Source organism: Hibiscus syriacus, unplaced genomic scaffold (assembly GCF_006381635.1).
Source record: "Hibiscus syriacus cultivar Baekdansim isolate YM2019G1 unplaced genomic scaffold, ASM638163v2 tig00111311_pilon, whole genome shotgun sequence".
Taxonomy (NCBI): domain Eukaryota; kingdom Viridiplantae; phylum Streptophyta; class Magnoliopsida; order Malvales; family Malvaceae; genus Hibiscus; species Hibiscus syriacus.
Window position 1 is genome coordinate 211,006 of NW_024063054.1, and position 20,625 is coordinate 231,630.

General features: G+C 35.4%; 1 protein-coding gene and 1 pseudogene across 2 annotated transcripts; both read right to left on the reverse strand.

The window, feature by feature from the left end:
- Positions 1-9,928: 9,928 nt before the first annotated feature.
- On the reverse strand, positions 9,929-14,075 carry LOC120158345 (transcription factor BHLH42-like). Of its 2 annotated transcripts, XM_039169214.1 has the most exons (10): positions 14,047-14,075; positions 13,791-13,911; positions 13,427-13,681; positions 12,493-12,589; positions 12,349-12,363; positions 12,209-12,265; positions 11,593-12,106; positions 10,456-11,110; positions 10,218-10,425; positions 9,929-10,111 (listed from the first exon to the last, which is right to left on the reverse strand). In XM_039169214.1, the coding sequence occupies exons 2-10, from the start codon at positions 13,892-13,894 to the stop codon at positions 10,031-10,033; spliced, it is 1,986 nt and encodes a 661-aa protein (XP_039025145.1). In that variant the 5' UTR covers positions 13,895-13,911; positions 14,047-14,075; the 3' UTR covers positions 9,929-10,030. The 2 variants fall into 2 exon arrangements, with proteins under 2 accessions (XP_039025145.1, XP_039025144.1); XM_039169213.1 differs by having other exon boundaries at positions 10,218-11,110.
- Positions 14,076-18,390: 4,315 nt separating this feature from the next.
- LOC120158403 lies at positions 18,391-19,336 on the reverse strand (annotated as a pseudogene).
- Positions 19,337-20,625: the final 1,289 nt, after the last annotated feature.

Genomic DNA, 20,625 nt, shown 5'->3' on the forward strand with positions numbered 1-20,625 from the left:
GACCTTTTATTTCGGTCCTCTGAAATCTTCCATTTGTTCAAGTTTTGTAGGCTCCTCTAACAAAGGCAGTGCAAAAATATCGATCTAAAAATGAAATTCTTGAGTGCTCGTGTGAAATTGATTATAACAGGTGTTCCTTAACTTCCTTAGTCCATCATTACCGAAAATTTCTTGTTTAGATAAATTTGATTTAATTTGCCATTATCTGGTTAGCCAAATCCATAAAGCCAGGGTGTTTAACCAATTGCTTTAGAGGGACAACTTTCATTATAATCAGTTTTATCAAGTTCACTGAAGGGTTCATCTCATCACAAGATCTTCGACCGGACAATAGCAGTGGAGCAAACACCGAATTGTCAAGTGTTCGAGCAATGTCATGGTTTAAACGTAATTTATTCATAAGGCCAGAGCTTTCAAGTTTCCTCTATAACCAATTGCCTTAGTGGAATAACTCAGCTTTGCGGATTTAATTTCTTAAGATTGTCAAGAAGAACCTGTTATAGTCTAGGTGTTGTTGAAAGTCAAAAATTTCATCTTTAGAGTTCAATTTTCAAGCAACTGACCTAAACTAGATCCACCTACTCGACTATTTCATCTGTAAAGATCATGATCATCACTGAACGTCTTAAACGAAAAGTATAGTAATTGTCATATGCAAATGATGCCCCATGTTTCCACACCTTATGAAAGGAAAATGTTATATTGGTTAATTACAAGAGCAGGGTACGATGTTTGAGTGTATGTTTTGGGTAAGGTCAAAGTTTTTGTTTTAAATCATGTTACTTCATCAAATATCCGTAACTTTGAACCATTCACAGAGTTTCTTAATTCAAATGATATTCAAAGAATTGCAAGTTTGCAAATGTGATTCATTGCTTAACATCTTGAAAGTAGCATAAATTTCTTTAAAAAGTCCTTACAAAAACTTGAGAAAAATGAAGAAAAAACATATTCAAATAGAATGCCTCAAATGATGAAATGATCTTCCTCACTTGGATGCCTCCAAGTTGTTGAAGTCGATCCAGTTGTGGTTATACATCTTCTGTACGACTCTTTTGAATACGTAACAGTTCTCAATTGTGTGGCCTGGGACACCGCTGTGATATTCACAATGCGCATTCTCATCATACCACTTGGGGTATGGGGGCTTCATGGGTTCTACCGGGTATGGCGACACTATTTGGGTGTCAAGAAGTTGATGGTAAAGCTCTTTGTAGGTCATGGTAATAGGGTCGAAATGTTCCATTTCCCTCCTTAGTTCTTTGGAATCTTGTTTAAAAGTACCTGACGGTACAACTGCAGTTGATTTCGGTTTGGAGATCGTAACACCTTTACTAGCATGGTTGATGTTGTTAATCTCTCTATCCCGCTCTAACACAGGAGGTTTTCTACTGTCCTCCCCATCCTTAATTTTGCATTGCTTTATGGCCGACTCAATCATTTCTCCTGCCATAACCAAGTCTGAAAAGCTTCCTGATATGATCGCAACCAGGTGCCCGAAGTATGGAGCCTTCAGGGTCTGCACGAAGAGCTTTCAGGTTTCCTTTTCATCCAACGGTGGATGAACCTGCACAACCAAATCCCTCCATTTTTGTGCGTATTGACTGAAACTCTCGTTATACTTCTTTTCCATACTTTGTAGCATAACTCGATCTGGCCTTATGTCATTGATATACTTGTATTGTTCCATAAATGACTTGGTCAGGTCCTTCCATTTCTTGATATTTGATCGGCTTAACTAGTTGTACCACCGAATGGCTGAGCCCGACAGACTCTCCTGGAATCAGTGGATCAGGAGTTGGTCGTTTCCTCCATATCCTATCATCTTTCGGCAAAACATGGTGATGTGAGCATATGGACAACTGTTCCCGTCAAATTTCTCGAATTCTGGGGACTTAAATTTCGGAGGAAGAACCAAGTTCGGGACTAGGCTGAGTTCCGCAGCATCGATTTCATGGTAGTCATGGTCTCCTTTGACTACCTTCATATGGTCCTCCAATTGTTTGATTTTTTTCTCTATCTTTCTCGCTTTTTCCTTTTCGTCCAAATCCGGTACATGGTAATAACCCAGATTGTTCTTAGGGTTAAATACAGAGGATGAGGGCTTCGCTTTTGCGGTAGATGAGTCCCCTCGAAGTTCCGGTAAGATTTCAGGTGAGACCACTACTTGTGGGGTAGGTTGTATAGTTACCCCTTCCGGTGAACCTGCCCCAAGCGCACTGGTCTGTTGAAGGCCAACTAACTTGGCAACGATCTGATCAACCAAGGACTCTTGGTTTTTCATGATTGCATTCAGAGCACTCAGACTACTCTGGTTTATCTTGTCTTCAAGTTCTTTATGCAATTTTGCCATGTTATCTGCGATCTTCTCTATTCTTGCTTCCATCTTCTTCTTTTTCAGGCGAGTGTTATGTGGATGGAGTGTGTCCAACGCTTGAGGCGGTGTATCCATTATTTGCTCCTTTTGATGAGACATGTATATGTTAGTTAATGTGAATGCAAAGAAAATAACAAAATGCAAAATGTCTAAATGCATGATGCATGATGCATGAAATGTCTGAGGCATTGATCCAAAAATGTGTCTGTTATTAGAAATAATCCTTATTGGAGAAAAAAGTGTTTTATCTTTTAAGAGACAAAAAATATTCTGACAGCTTCTGACATGTTGACTAGTCTTCCGCCTTCATCCGTCACTGGTTGAATAACCTGTCGAACCGCTCTGGCTTCTCTGGATGAACCGTGTAAATGATGAGCTGTTTGCCCAAAAAAAAGAGTCTCAAATGACTGCACCTCCGGCATTTATCTTTTTTTGAGCTTGTTCCCAACGAATACGTCATTGGAGCCCTTAATTGATAGGAACTGTGTGAAGTCCATTTGTCTATTTCTTGAATTCGTCAGTAATGGTCTCCAATTTCAGTTATCATTTTGCCAATAAGTGACTCCTAAGATCAGGGGTCTTCATCTTACCCCTGCAACTTCTGCCAGTCAGTTCTTCAAAGATAGACTTTCATTGTGCTTGATGTAGACTCGGTTCATTGAGTCATTTATAATGCAGTATAGTGATATACTCTTCAATTGCGAACACCATGTCTTTTGGATTAAATGTGACACATAGTCTCCTTGTATACTGTCCTCTGCATTTTTATCTCTTGTATTACAACCCCTTTGTCCATTAATGCAGATTATTCATGTTTAGCAAACACGCTTTTGGTGGATCAACACCTCTATTAAATGATGCAAGTGATGAAAATAAAATGAAAGAAAAAAAAAGAGTTAGTGAGGTAAAAATAATAAAAAATAATCATGAAAAGTAAAAGTCCTACCCCGCATGATATCTACCCGAACATGCTTAATATTCCTACCCGAACATGATTTCTATCCCACATGCTAATTTCAAACAAATCCTAACAACATATTTGTCTAAATCGCATGCTTTGAACAGAAAATAAAGCAGGAAACAAAATAGCCTAGGGTTTGGAATGAGGTTTTGGGGTGGGCTCTAATTCCCTATACTCTCCCGGTTTAGGTTCTAAAAAATGTACTCAAGTTCTCCTTGTCGGTGTCCCCATGGGCTTGCCAGACCCTTAGTCCTAAACCCATCACAGGCTTGTGTGGACTAAGTTAAACTCGAAAGGATACAATCCCTTATGCCCATACGGAGAATAAATTCACACGAAGGCATAAGGTATATGAATCATGAAGGTTACTTGCTAGGCCCATACGGTGAATAAATTCACACGAATGTGTCGCTTTCACCCCCACTTAAAAGGGTTTGGAGCTCGGGTATAGAGCCTGAGATGAAATTTTTTGAAAAATATGAAATCATTAAAAAGCGTCAGTACAACTATTTATTTGAAAAATAATCAAAGGTAAATAATTTGAATCGAATAAATAAATTTAAATTCAAATTTACTATTTTCGCATAAAAAGACAACCGAAAATTAATTCTGGCCTGACTCACTTAAAGATCCCTAGTGGAGTCGCCAAGCTGTCGGAACCGTCTTTCGGTTGAACCTCGGAATTGGGCTTCGACTTGAAAGAATTGGGTTAGAGTCGCCACCGACCATTTTAAAACGAATTTAGGTGGGTCGGACACCATCTTACCTGATCTGTGTTGTACCAGAAACGTGTGGGGTTCGGGAGTCGGTTACAGTCAATGAAGGATTAGCACCCTTGAACCTCTCTTTCAGTACCAATTATATTACCGATTGTCTTAGTTGCGAAAATTAAAAATTAAATTAAAATTTAAAACATTCGATTCGAATTACTTACCATTGATCGGAATTCATCTAAAAAAGGGGCCGAAAATGTTAGAAAAAATATTTAAATAAAGAAAAAACATAAGAACAAAATAAGATAAAAACAAAAGAAAAAAATAATGATAATTAAATAAATCAAAAGGGAAAATAATATAAAACAAAAAAAATATATTAAGTAAATCAAAAGAAAGAAAAAGAAAATGTAAAAGTAAAAATAGAAATAGAAAGGAAAAAATAAAAAGGAAATGAAAAGATAAATCAAAAGGAAAACAAATGCAGAATAAATAAAAAGGAAAATAAATAAAAAAGAAAAAACGAAATAAAACAATATATATATATATATAAATTAAAAAGATTAAACAAATGATAATAAATAAATCGAGACAATGGACAGTTGAAAAATTAAAAGGACTAAATTGAATGAATTGAAAATACAGAGGTGAAATTAAAACAGATATCAAAAATTGATTTCAGTGACTGAAATGTAAAATCTGAGAGTTATAGGCCCTAAAAAGGGGTTTACCAGATTTTAAAATTATGCATCGACCCCTCCCCAAAACTACGTCATTTTGGGGAGGGTATTTATATCTCCCAACCGGCGTTTAAGGCCAAAGCTCTCTCATTTTTACATTTTCGGTCTCTCTCTACAAAATGAGAGAAAGAAATTTCTCTCATCTCTCTCTAATCCGGTGGTAACCCGACCACCGTCAAGTGGCCACTCCTCCGCGTCGACCGACCGCCGGAGACGGCGGCCGAAAAAACCCCAACTCAACCTAAATAGACCCTTTCCACACCGTGACTCCAAAAATAACCCTCAAACTCCCAAAAAACCCCATACTCGACGTAGATCTAACATGCAAGCCTCGGGTTTTCACCTTTTTTAAGGGAACGCTTCGCTTTCCGACGCCTTTCCTCCGATGATGTTCTTTGTTGGTTTTGGTGAGAAAAGGCTTCGCCTTTGGTTTCTTTTTATGCTCTGTTGTTGTTTTTCTTGTTGGTCGTGGGTTCTGTTTATTGTGTTGGTGATGTCCTCGGTCTTACTATTGGTCGATGTTGTTGTGTTGATGGTTTTTTGGGTACTGTGTGGTCTCTCTGTGATGGTGTTCTTGTTGGCTATTTGTGTTTATCGGTGTTATTTGGTTATGGTTTTGGCCTCGGTTTGAGGTTTACTGGATTTGTTTTTGCTCGTTGTTGGTTAGAACTCTCGGTTTACTGTTGATGGTCCCCTCTGATCGTTGAGTCCCCGGGGTATTTATACCCTGCTCGGTGAACCAGTACCCCGGGTTGTTCCGTTTTGTTCGGGGCATTGCTGCTGAAATCCCGGGATGGTTCAGTCCCGGGATCCTCGGCCGACGTCCGACCGTTTCACGTGACCCTTGACCTTGCTACGCGGTGCCTTGACTTTAGGGTTTTCAAACCCTAAACATCATCTGGTTACTAGACCATTTCGTAGGACTTTTGGGTTGTTTCAGGCCCCGTTATCTTGGACCTTATTTTAGACCCTGAACAAAAAAATAAATGGATAAGAAATAATAAATAATAATAATAATAATAAATAACAATAATAAATAAATAATAAATAATTATATTAAAAAAACTATATAATATAATTTTTTAAAACGTTTCTTTTTTAAAAACTTCATATTATATATAAATTTTAAAAAATGTTTTTTAAAAAACTATATAATTTTCAAAAAAAATACTTTTTTAAAAACTATATGATTTTCTTAAAATGTTTTCAAAAATTATATTTTATATAAGTTTTCAAAAATGTTTTTAAAAACTATATATTATATAAATTTCAAAAAATATTTTTAAAAACTATATATTATATAAGTTTTCCAAAAATGATTTTAAAAACTATATATTATATATTTTCCTAAAATATTTTAAAAACTATATATTATATAGTTTTCAAGTGTTTTAAAAACCATATATTATATACATTTTTAAAATGTTTTTAGAAACTATATATTATATACGTATTTTCAAACCGTTTACAAACTATAATATATATATATATATATATATATATATATATATACAATAATAAAAATATGGACGAAAATGAGTGTCTACAATGTCACTATAAAAAGAGAGGGAGGAAATGGGAGGCGTGGGAAAATAATATTACTAGACTCTTAACTTTTCAAAATTTTATTCTTAATTCGAATTAATCAATTAATAAATCAAATATATATATATATATGTTAATATAAAATAAATAAATTCTCTAGGTATTTGTAAAAAGTTGAGTTCTGGGGCCAACCAAAGACAACAGGCAACTGATTGGCTGATCACACATGATCATCCATGTGCGATGCAGCTTCCCCTGTATTCCAATCAGTTCAAACTTCGTTCCAACGCCATTGATGATGATGGATCAGAGATCCATGAGATGTGTCTTCTCCGTTATCATGTGAAAGACAATAAACGACCCCACAATTCTCTAGCTACATATCACAAAATCCGACTAGTCCGAACCCATCGGTTCGAAAGAGAATTGGACTTCACGTTTGAGTGTAATGAAAACGGAAGATCATGAAAAGAATCAACGATGGATGTTGAAAATGAAATGTGTACTGCAGCAATAAAAAAAAGGGGGATCGTTTCCTTGAAGGGCACTATATACAAAAGGTAACTTTTGGGATACGGGCAATTGGCAAAGGCTTAAAGGCTAGAAAATTGATTGGTATGCATTGGGTCCAGAGAAAGAAGGGGTGATGACACCCCTTAAAAGAGAAGGGCAGTGTCCCACAGTGCAATTTGGGTTAAGGTACGATTTTTTTTTGTAAGACTGTGAATGCTGAATTTGGTCAAATGTTAGTTGTGCAAAAATGCATCATTGTGGCTTGACATCGATCATGTGCTTTGAGAACCTTGGTTCCTTTAATCACACTCAATATATATTCTCTCACCATATCACACCCACAAGCAAGTGAAATCTTGAGGTAATCAGCATGTCTCCACATATTTCTTTTTACTGTCACATGGGACAACAAAGTAATATCATATATGTTGGCCTAAAAAAAGATGATTAATTGAATGACGATAAAGATTTACCTCTACTTAGCTAGGCAAGAGTTGGAAAAATTTGACCCTCATTTACCTTTCTTTTCAAGGGGTGCAGCTTGCGGAGATTACTCAACATGCAAAAAGCAACATAACCCAGTACCCTGAATATTTTCAAATTCTATATAACTTAGATTGTATTAGTGGTAGAAAAAGTCAGAAACTTTACCTACTTGAAAAGAATTCAAGGTGTACGGAGATGTCAGCTGGGTGGTCCTGTCCTGTGGGTTGGTTTATTCAACCTAACCCAGCAGAAGCAGTTTTTTTTTTTTTTGGTTGAATGTGATAATGTTGGTTCTTTAGTTTTACTTATGGTTTCAGATTTTCCTTCAAATTCCCAACTGCTCAGCAATTTCCATGCACTTGGTCTTTAAAATCAAACAAAACAGTATGGAAATAGGGGAGGAGTTAGCTTTGGGGGTTTAGGCTTTTTCTTCTTCAAACAAAGGCAAGGCGCACGAACGTGAACCCCACCACTCTGCCCAGGATCCACCCAACCATATTTGGACAGCGAAAAGAAAACCATACATCCCCTCTCAAAATTGACCAATCAACTCACGACGTTTTGTTTCTTTTTCTCTGCTATGGAAATATAGCTAAGATCGAGTTGTCTCCGGCCCTATACGGGTGACAACTGACAAGGCAAAATATATGATATTCCCGAAAATGCACCACACGAGTTAATATCCCATCCTCTTCTTTTATTCATTAATTTTTAATATAAAGAGAATCTATGTTTCCTTGGAAATAAATCTAAATTCAGTATCATATTCTAAGATGCCGCATATTTCTCAGGCCTCATTGAGCGATCGTGAAGAACTGGATACCCCCCCCCCATTAGTTTTTGTGGTTTTCCACTCTGCTTACGTGTTCTACTTCATTGCTCTCCACATACATTTGATTGCAACAATTTTTGTATATAGACAAAGCCGTTGCTGGCACCCAAGTCACCGGCCTGATCCAGTTTACGTCGCTTTTAACTGTTCAAACCCTTGAGGGATTTCGAATCTTATGTCTTAACCCTGGTCACATTCCAAAGTTTCTCTTAAATATTCCACAGAAAACAGAATACAGCAAAATTTTTACGTCTTCTTAAAACAACAAAGTTTTCATGCAAGCTGTAACAGATGCTTTTGAGTTTGAAAATAAGCATGCGATTCAAGCATTTTCACTGTGGAACTTGTAAGTTCGTAAAAACCTAGCAATGGCAAATCATGGTGCATGACATTACGAACTAAAGATTTACCGTTGTTGTCGTGGTTGATAAACTCAACAAATGCTACTCAATTATATTACCATTATTATTTTCACAGTTGACTTTTAAAAGCATAGATTACTCCCAATCTTGAAAAGCATACACTAGGAATTTTTCTACTTCACATTCGACTCGAATTTGAACCATGTGTGACCAATCAACTTAAAGCGATTACCCAATAAACCGATTAGAATTTGGTGGGTCACTCTTTTTATTTTCCTATAAAATCGATTTGATTTGATTTTTAAATGAGTAATGATGTAAATGCATCTTTGTATTTTGTCAAAATTTTCAATATCGTGTCTCTAATGTTTATGGCCTTTAATTTCTACTTCTATCGGTTCTTTTTTAATTTTGATGTTATTTGATTTTTTTCGAGTCCTCCGTTTCTGTGAGTACTTTGATATGTTGAGCATCGAATATCGCGGCCGTCCATTCCGATAATCTTTGCATTAACCACGATGCTGATTTGAATTGGCAATAAGAATAGAATGGACAGATTTCCACGGCCTACTTGGGAGTCAGAGGGCCAACTCTTGGTCCACTACTGTTCTTCATTTATTTATGGTTTAAATACATCTTTGCCCCCTGAACTATAACTTTTTACCGAGTTTCCCCCTAAAGTATTTTTTAGAACGTTTTGCCCCCAACTATAAATCGTTACCCGTTTGACCCAAATTGTTAACACCTTTTAAAAAAATCTTGGACCAATCAGAACACGCCTCGTCGTTATTGTTTCTTCTTCAGAATTTAATTTTTTTTAAAAAAAACATTAAAAAGAAAATAAAATATTTTTAAATAATAAAAAATAGATAAAATAATTGTCTTGAACCGGTTTTCTCCATTATTCCCTTTATTAGCCTTTCAAGCCAAATCCTAGATTATCTCATTATTCATGATAGTTTTCTCTAAAACAATAGGTTTCTTCAACACGAGAATTTCTTCTCTTAAATTCTTGCTTTTATCATTAAAAAAATTGTGACTCTTTTTCTTTAATTTTACATGGAAACATGTCTATTGGAAGTTCAAAATCAATATCGGGGAAATGTTGTTCAATGTTACTGTGGATTGGCGCTTCAGCTCTCATTGGAGCAAAGGGGAAGAAATTTTATGGTTGTGCCACATGGAAGGAAGTATTCTTTCTAGGGATGAGCGTTCGATTGAGTTGAGTCGAGTCGAGTTGAGCCAAAAAATTTGTGTTATTCGAAATCAGTATTTGTTATTCCTGTTGTAAGCGGTTTGTGTTAGTTATTCACCCTGCTGTACATGAACAGGTTTGTTTGTAGGTGGAAGGAATTACTGTAGCTCAACCTCGTAATATCATTCCCATTCCCACTTCCTAACTAAAGTAAGGAAATCTTTTTACACTGTTCTGTTATATCATTTATATTAAAATCAATAATTAGATTCGGACAAACATAATTGGACTCCAGAAAGGGTTCCTTTAGAATGAATGTATTATTTGATTTATGGCCCTCTTCACCTCCTTTATGCTTACTTTCTTGGCGTTTACATTATCCTTCACCTGCCATTTCAATTACCATTGCCATACAAACTGTCAGTCTAATTCCCACCTAAAGAAATAAGAAACCATTGGCAATGATCATTAATTAAATTGGTGAGGTATTTACCTTGGCTGTCAACTCAGCTACGAGCGCACCATTATTCAAAAAAGACTGAACAGCGGTTATCTCAATCCGAAGCTCTTCCCTTAACAGCTTCATTATATCAAGCAACAAACCTTCCCTATACCCGCATTGCAACTCCAACAATGCATCGCTTTCTATTATAGACACCTCCACCGTCGGCTCCTGCTGCGTTGAATCAACCGTCATCGGCTTAGCTTCACCTCCGCCCCCTTGAACTTTTCTCATCTTCCTTTTATCCCGCCCTGGCCTTGGTTCTGGATCCAATGACCGTGCCCTTTCCGACACTGTTACTCCACTTCTTAGCTCCTTCAAACTACTCGTTCTGTTCAGCGAATCTGCTGATCTCGGCCGTTGGTTGTCGGTTTCTATTCCCTTGCTTTGTTTTTCAAGTTCTTCGACCCTTTTACGTAACTGCTTAACGTACTCAATGGTGTCCCCCAATATGGAAGCTTTATCCATTTTGGTAACGAATAGAACCAAAGACTTTAAGATAATGAAGCGTTCGTTGAGCTTCTCGCGTCGCCTCCTCTCCGCCTGTACATGGTTGGCGCCGAGCTCCTCCTGTGGGAACCCCTTGCTGAACCTGGTGCCACCGTCAGTGTCACGTATCTTGGGAGAGTTCTCGTCTCGGTACTTGCCATGGAGGTACGGAACGCTGAACAGAATGTACTTGAGGAGACACTGTGACGTGCCTTCGACGGCCACTTGGAATTGGTGGTTGTTTGTCCACTTGTAAAACGCTGATTGGATTGAGCTGGTTGGACAACCGGTTGAGGATGAGTCCGTCCAACGGATTGGTTGGCCTTCAAGGACGTTGGACACGGTCCGAGTATAGTGAGTGTTTTCTTGTTGTAGTCTATCCAGTGACCGTGACCCTACAAAATACTCAAATATCAAATAATATATTTATAAAAATATTAAAATATATTTATAAAAATATTAAAATATATTTATAAAAATATTAAAATATATTTTTGATGGAATTCTTCTTTCTTTGTACTCTTTTTTAAAACAAATAAATGAGAGGCAGTCACTGGTTCGTACAGAAAAAAAAACCATGTGCTATATAAATAGTGATTCGGCAGCTTGCAGACAATAAAGGCAGATCCCACCCAAAGCACTGAGAAGAAGACTGATTACAGGCAAGCATCATTTGTTTCTGCTCAAGAAACTGTCTTTATTAGGACACACGTTTCCCCAACATGCCCACATTGTGAATGGCCCCTGCCATTGCATTGACTGGGAAACATAATTTTCAAGCTATTTATTATCCCTGTAGCTAATAATTCGTACTAAATTTTACACCCAGGGAAGATATTTTAAAAGGATTCATGGAGTCTCAAAAGTACATTTTTACCGGAAAAACGTGACTGAAGGCCACTGTTTGTTGACTGTTGAAGCATTTGCCACTCCCGACTCGACTCATCTCTAAACGAGTCCGCTCGCCGCTGCTGGTCGGCTTGCTGGTTACCATTTCGACTTACGGCCAGCATGTGAAAAGCTGTGTCCAAGTTATTTGATGCATCGTCTGGTGACCCTAGGCGGATTTCTTCTGACATTTCAAACTGCATCATCTCGCTTCTCTCAGCTGCTACGGTTTGTATGTTTCTATTTCGATCCGTTTCCGAGTCGTCCGATTCGGGTTTTCCATCGTCTTCATCATCATCATTTTCATCTTCTTCATCATCGTCCTCTAGGTTAGGGTTTAGACCTGCGTGCATAGGAGGAAGGACAGGAGAGTGGAAGCGAGTGTAGGCGACCGAGGTGGAGTGTTTGGAGAGAGCGGGCTTCAGGGGAGGAGGATTCGGGTTATGATCATGATCCGTGAAGAGGGTTTTGACATGTTGAACTAATTCTACATCCTCTTGAACCTGAAATGCAATTGGTTGCATGAGCAAAGTCCCTTCGTTATCATATACTTCCTTTTTGTTTTTTTACTAGTGAAGCAAATAAAAACAGGCAACTTTCATGACCTTTTTAGTGGAGCCGAGTTCAAGAACACCATCAAGGAGAGGAATGCAAAGCACAGTCTACAACAATAATCCAGAAGTAAATTAAATAACAAGAATTTTAATCAGCATAGATTCAAAAGTATAAGTATATATACATATACCTGTATACGAGCACTCTATTTCAACCGTACGGCACCGTTTTTATTTATGTTGACAAACAAGGAAGACTAATTAGTTGAATTAAGAATAGACATGTCTATATTAATTAAAATTATACAATGAAAAAGGCAATGTCAAGATAATACCTTAGCAAGAATTGCTCTTGAAAATGTTTTACTGTCAACCTCATTTGCACCTGCAAGCCATACATGATGCCTCCTTGCATATGCCTTTCCTGGTAACCTACACCATATTTATCAAATCCCATGTGAACAATTCAAACACAATATGATTTTAATATACAGCAATTAAACACAATAATCTAATCAAGACATTCAGTAGTCAAGAGTTTAGAACATGATCATCCTTTGTCATTAATTACTGAATGCTATGTACATGCCACAGTGCTACCTAAATACTTGTTGTTCTAAGTAGCAGCATCTCCGATTGTGGAAAAAAATGCTATGACAGTGAACCAGCAATATCCATTTAACACCCACTCATTAGACCCATTTCAAGCGTCTCGACAGCGGTTTTTGGGAGAAAAATGCATAGTGGGATATACTCCTCGTCAGCCTCTTTAGTTTTCCAATCAAAGTTGTCAAAAGACAAATTGAAACTGCAAAGGCGAGAAAAAAGAATCTCGCTAGCCCCAACAACATGAACCGGACAACGACATTAATGACTCTTACCTAACCTCTTGTCTAGTAAAAATTCATTGGTAAATTCACGGTTAACGGGTGAAGATCACTGTTGCAGTGAACTAGAGCCCCGCGGAGACAAACCCCATTTTCTTACACTGAATGATGAAGCAAGCTGCACCATTAAATTATTCAATAGGAAGGAGAAGAAGAAAAATATTGAATTGTGTGATGAATATGATAAATGTCCTAATATCTTGGAGTGGAAATAAGAAAGCATGACAGAGAGTTTACAACAAAAAAGATGATCCCACTCAACTTTCTTTTCTTCTTCTTTTTCTGCTTTTGCTGGCAGATTCCAGCACTGAGGTTAATGGAGGGCAGAAAAGGATAGTACTGACTGAGCACAAAAGTAAATAGTGGAAGAACGTGAACTCGCCCTACTCCAGGAGGAAAAGAGAATGAGACGCACATCAAATAGAACCACTCGGATTCTGTTAAGTCCTCCGGCGACAACGCTGCGCATGGTCGCCGGATCGGCTGGTTCATCTCTCCGGCCGATAATGAGTCGTATAATTCTCTAAGCTGTTGGCTCCTTTGCAAGGATGCCTCTTCCGAAGTAACCTCCATCGGTTGCACTGTCTTCCGTGTCTTGATTGCTCCATTGTAGTATCCGTCTGACCATACTAAGATCCTAATTAAAACAGACTCGATTCCGTCATTATAACCAAAGGTACTGAATTAGTTGGTATTTCAGAAATAGTAAAGAAGAAGAAGAAGAAGAAGAAGAAGAAGAAGTTCACCCTTGTTGGGGACAAATTTGCCAGAAAATACTGTACGTCCATTGAACTGATTGCACCGCCGTCTGCAATATATTCCGAAGCCTGTTACTAGGCTGCACAGCCATTCACTCTACTTTCAAATTTGAGCTGAACAATATTAACGTCACCAACGATGAAAAATAAGGGGAAAAAATCCCTTGAAGGGTATACGGATTAGTAAAGAAACAGAAAGAAGCAGAATCACCAAATCATCCTATCATCTTCTGTAGCTGAAAATCACAAAAACCCTTTAGCCCCAACTCAAAAATTAAAAAAGAAGCAAAAAGCAAACAACAAAGGAAGACAGGAACAAGGAAGTTGCAGATCAGAAAGGAAAACACAATATATATATATATATATATATATATATATTGAAGGGTCGTTTTAGCTTAGAGATTGATGTATGTGAACTTGTACTATAAATTTCACAAAGAAACGAAAAAAATATTAAAAAATGTAGTTAGTTAGGGTTCATCAGTGTTATATGATTAACAAGATTTGACTGGTCGGTCTACCAGCCAGTTGAATGAAAGCTGACAAGATAAGATATTACGGGGGAGGGAGGGTGTGTCCTAAATTTGTTAGGTGAGAGCCCTTGGCTTACGTGCGTGTATTCTTGGCTGTTTACATCATTGGCGGACCCAGACTAAGATCCGCTGTTTGATTTCGAGGCTTTGGAAATTGGAAAACTCCAGTCTCCACCCAATCCATAAACTATCATTAATTTTTATGGATCAGCGTAACGATATCGGTGACATTGATATTAGGTGGAAGTATAAAAATATCATTATTAATACTATATTAAAATGAGTGCATGAATATAATAACAAATAAATTATTTGCATTTCTATTATGTAATACAAATAAGTAGAGTCTAATTTCATCTTTCATCTCTTTGTAATTCTATCGTGTATTAGAAATATGTAGAGTCTAATTTCTGTATATAAATAAGAGTATATCATGTGTGATGCTGTGATTCTCTCATCTCATTTCTCTTTAATATTCTTCATTTTGTCTCTTTTAGTTTTATGATAAGCTTTATCAAATCTCCAATAAAAGAAAAGGAAAGATGTTGATGCTAATTTGAAATACCAAAATATTAAATCTGGAATTATGAAATCTAATTAAAGATTTAATTCAATTAATGGGAATTAGAAAGGAATCAAGGCTACTTTTGATTAAGGATTAAATTGAAATAATTATGCACTCCGCGGATCCAATGTATAGTTAAGGTGGGCACGTATCCATTCTGAAATTTAAATTTTCTTTAGTTAATTGTCTATTTAATTAATGATGTCCACCCTGAAACTTTATATGTACTTATCTCATATAAAATTTTTATGTTATTAACATATACGTGCACACCTCAAAAATATTTCTAGATCCGCCATTGTATATATGAACGCCAATTGCTAAAAAATGACATTGAGTGAATAAATAAATTCTATGTTAAATGGATGTTATGAAGTGATATCACGGGTTAATAAGTATGGTTTAGGTTGAATTTGAGATATGGTATGTTTGATTTAAGTTTAAGCATATTTAGTAGGCGCAAATGACTAAATGATATATTTGGTATCGGTATAGGGATGTCAATTCAACCCGAATTTGATATGTTCCGATCCGACTTGATTTGATATGGTCGGATTTCTTTTCTAAAAAAATCATGGTCGGATCGGGTCAATTTTTTAAGGGGTGAGGTCAGGTCGGTTGGAAGATGACAAAAAACTCTGACTCGACCTGAGGATAATAATGTAATTTTCTTTAAAAAAATTATTATCTTTTAGTTAAGTCCTTATTTTATAATGGGGTGGGTCGAGTCGGATCGGATGGATGATATAAAAATTTCAAGTCGGATTGGGTTCACATGGAGGGTACATATTTTCGGAACGACTCGAGTTGACCAAAATCCAACTATAACCCGACCCGTTGCCATCCCTGATTCTGTACAAGGCATAAATGATACTAGAGCAAAATTCTAATGTTATTTTAGTATCGATATGAAGTTTACTATTAATATTGTACATTGTCATATCGAATGGTATCGTACTAAAATAAGATTCGATATTTTTAATAATCAAGAAATATCAATACCAAATCGAATTATTGATACTACATAAATCATCATCGATATTTTATTTTCTAATATTCACTATTGATACTCATTTAATAATATTGGTACCTACTCCCTAATAGATGTGTAAGATATAATATGATCTTCAAATATGAATTGGTATGTCTAAAGGTCATAATTGAGTGAATTATTCACACATTTGACTTAATTGAATTCTACGGATTAATGTCTTTAAATTATTATTAATTAAATTTAGGCCCCTAAACTTCAATGCCACTATTCGTATAGTTAAATGTTTTATTTCCATTACCACTAATTAATTATTACACTATTCATATAGTTATATGTTTTATTTTAAATATTTATTTATCTATTCATTACTATTTACATTTATATAACTAAACATCAAAATCTCACACATCATATATCTTTTTTAAAAGCTACCAAAGTAAACAAATCTTTCAATGTGGGAAACGCTGAACTTCAATGCCATTATACGATAATTCACAAATAACGTGTACTCAACAAAAAACAAAAAAATTGGATAAAACTTTAAGTTGTGCATTTTTAAAAATGGTAGTTTTTTTTTAGAAAATAGGGGTAAAATATAAAAATAGTCTCCGACTGCGATATTGTGTTGAGTTTATGATTATTAAAAATTATAAAATGGTTTCTCGACTATTAAAAGTTATAAAATGGACATTTGATTATTCATATGTTCCACACTCATCTTTTCTGTTAAATTGACGATCGTATGAGTTGGACGTTAACATAATGACTGAGATAAGTTAAAATCATATTGTAATGATGTTTATTGGTACCCATTGCTTCCCAGTACTGGCTCAACGACATAATGTTTCAAGGATTAGCTCGACGATATAATGTAAATTGAGAGTTGATCCACAAATTACAGCTCAAACGATTTTATGATCATATTTTATCATATCACAGTCAACAAGTTAACATCCAACTCAGTTGACCGCCGATTTTGTAATGGAAAAGGACGAATTTAAAAAAATATGAATAGTCGGGTGACCATTTTGTAACTTTTAATAGTTGAGAGACTCACAAAACAATAACCTATAGTCGGAGGATTATTTTATAACTTTTAATAATAACGAGACTTGATAAAGAAACACTCTATTATCAGGAAACCACTCATACACTTTACCCAGAAATAATTAAATAAAAAACTAAAGACATGATCTAATTTTATTAATTTCATAACGATTAGAGCTTAAAGTACAATTAAGCCAAAACAGTTGGGAGCGATAACCCTCCCATCGTCAACATAGTTGGTCCTCGTTCACTAGTCATACATAAAAACAATTTTCCTTCTTATATTTTTTAAACAATAATTAAAAAAATAATAATTTAAATCCGATATAAATTCAGGATGCCTTAAATGTAAAAAAAAAAAAACATTAAATAAAAGCGAAATTCCTCACCAAAAACAGTCGGTGACGTGAAAACCGCGTGGCATCAAATCAATATCAAAAGTTAATTTTTTTATTTTTTATTTTCAACTTTGCATCCATGAGTGTATTTATGTTTTTATCTTTATTAAAACATGAGCTCCACTTATTTTCATTGGAAAACATTTTGAAATTCAATTTCTTTTATTAATTATATATTTATATTTTATTTCAATAATATAGTTAATTGTATCATCTGCCCCTAAATTATGACTTTCATTTAAATTATTCTTTAACTTTTAAACATTTCAATTTCATCGTCAAAAATATGGCTCTCATTATAAATTAGTCCTTAAACTTCTGAACATTCGAATTTCATCTCCAAACTATGAATCTCATTTTAAATTGATCCCTAAACTTTAGATCTTCTAATTTCATCCAAACGTGTAATCCAATATCACAAAAGGCCAATCTAGGCTCTTATAAAGAGGGTAGTTATCATCCCAGACCCATTGACCATCATAAATGTCACATAAATCTCCACCTTCATCTAGGAATCCCAGCCGTCCATTCACATTTACCGTTGCTGATGGTGCCTTATCTATTGCTTCTGAACTTTCTGACGGTGACGATGGAGTGCCACCAAGTCCAAACAAAGGAAAGCCCAGGTTGAGGACGGCCCGGTAATCCAAGTAAAAGAAGCCCCCAATGAAGAGACAAAGGACTAAAATGAAGCCAAGATCACCCAGAAAAGGGTCGAGGAGGAACTTCTTGGATTTCTTGGAGAAATCTACGTGTATCATTTTACTTTTAAGTCCTGTGAAGTTGTAATCTATACATCTTTTACCTCATAAAGTTAAAAAAAACATATGTAATATGTTATTTACAAGAACAAGCATCAAGTTTTGTGCTATAAGGACACCTTGCTTGCTGATCCCTTCATCTACAAGGAAATGAAAAGTAGATGTCAAAATCATTGATTAACAGGTTTTCTTTTATTGTTCACTGTTGTCGGTGAGATTGTTGGATTTTTTTTTGTTCGTTTTTAACTACAAGATGTTCATTGTTGTTACATTCTTTCTGTTATTATGCATAGGAAAGGTGGTTAAATTCAAGAAGAGCATCTACATTTACAATATGTAATACCAAAACGTGGCAAAAGCAACAATGCCGCTCAATATACAAAGTCTATCTAACCTGCTTTCGTTCCTCATCTTTTCCTCTTTTAACTCGCTCTGCACTTTCGAGTACAGATGACACGATTCCACAACTTCGCTGTAGTTTTTGCTCCGACGACAGCTTAGCGCTTCCTTGAGAATAAGCAAACTGTTCCGTCCGTTAACGTGTGCACCTTCCATGTTTGCCAGCTGCATGCTTAGCTCCGTCAATTTCAGAGTCATCTCCACGCCGTTGCCTTCGGTGTGTACGACTCTGAACTTCATTATAAGAATGCACTCTACTACTTGACATGGGAGGATGTCTTTGGCAGGAAGAACAGACCCGAACCTTATCACGAAATCCTCGCCTGTTGGCCAATGTCTCTGTCCGCCGAGAGGGCTCCAGCTCGCAAGATTGGCGGCTTGCTTAATTTTCCTGTTCACAACGATCCAACTAAGGCGGAGGCCGTCTCGGAGTTCCTTCCAAAGCTTTCCGTTTTTCCTTTCCTTTTCCAAGGAGGTAATCGGCGGCAGACCATCGGAAACCGAGAGGGTAACCTGGCCTTCACTATCATCGTCTCTGGCTGTATAATTAAGAAGATCGATCCGGAACGGGCAATTGTGAAACCAACTATTGGATCCATTTGCATCCGGAATGCCCACAGTACTTTTGAGCAGATTGCTTTATCTTTATGCCTGATATCCACAATCGAAACAAAATTGAAGGGGGAAATACTTTCAAGTCCAACGTAGAATACCCATATAGCTTCAATTTCTCTTTTCGACAATAAATTTTCACTTTTTTCAATTAGTCCCTATCATTCCTTGATTATTCAATTCCTATCTCGTTTTAAGTCTATTTCAATTAAATTTGAACCCCATGTTACGCTACCACTTTAAAATACTTATGTAACTTTAATTTCTCTTTTTTGATGATAAATTTTATATTTTTTTATAATTTAGTCTCTCAATTTATTTATTTTATTTAATTTGGTCCTCCAAGTGTTACTCTTTGTAAATTTTTTATTCTCATTAATTATGCGACTCCTTTATATTTTCATCAAATTATTTTATCATGATAAATTATTTAAAAATAAAATTATAAATATATTATATAATTCTAAATGATATTTGATTTATTAAGTTATATTACAAATCTTAATTACACATGTAAAAATGAATACAAAGAAATATAAGTACATATCATATATATAACTAGAGAGGGTCGTTTAAATTAAAAATGGTCAATATCATAACATTATAAATGATTTCATTTAAACTTGAAAATAAACTCAAACAAATATATCTATTTAAATTTTTTTAAAAAAATTAATATAAAATTATGAGTTAATTGAATCTTACATACCCAATCTATGACCCTCATTTCAAATTAGTACCTAAATTTTTAAATATTTCAATTTCATCCTTAAACTATGACTATCATTCTAAATTAGTTCTTAAACTTTTGAACATTTCATTTTCGTCCTCGAGCTGTGATCTTCATTCTAAATTAGTCCCATGCTTTTTGAATATTTCAATTTTATCTTAAATTATACGTATATACTAATCACATTGCTTGTTAATAAAATCATTAGGCCATGTTTATTATTATATGTTTGAAAAAAAATAAAATTTAGGTTAAACTATGGTTGAATTGGATTACATATTTGGATGAATTTAGGGATAAAATAGAAATATCTAAAAGTTTAGGGACTAATTTACAATGAGATTCATAGTTTGGGGATAAAATTGAAATGTTCAAAAGTTTAAAGACTAATTTAGAATGTGATTCATATTTTGAGGATGAAGTTAAAACGTTTAAAAGTTTAAGGACTAATTTGACATAAGAGTCTCAATTTGGGGACATATGATGCAATTAACTCTAAAATTATACTTGCAAGCTTCTGTAAGAATTTTTTAAACTGGATTCGATTGAATTCACCCTTAGTTATAGTTGAACTATATTGCTTTGTGGATCACCAAGATAATGATGATTTGGTGATGGATATTAACTTCTCTAACTCAATCTATTTCATAAATCCCAAGTCCCAACCCAAAACTTATACAATTAGCTTACCCGGTTTAGTCAAAAAGAAAGAAAGAAACCACTTACTAGAAGCTCAATTTTATAGTTTTCATTTCATAATTGCATTTTTTGGCATCTTTTAAGA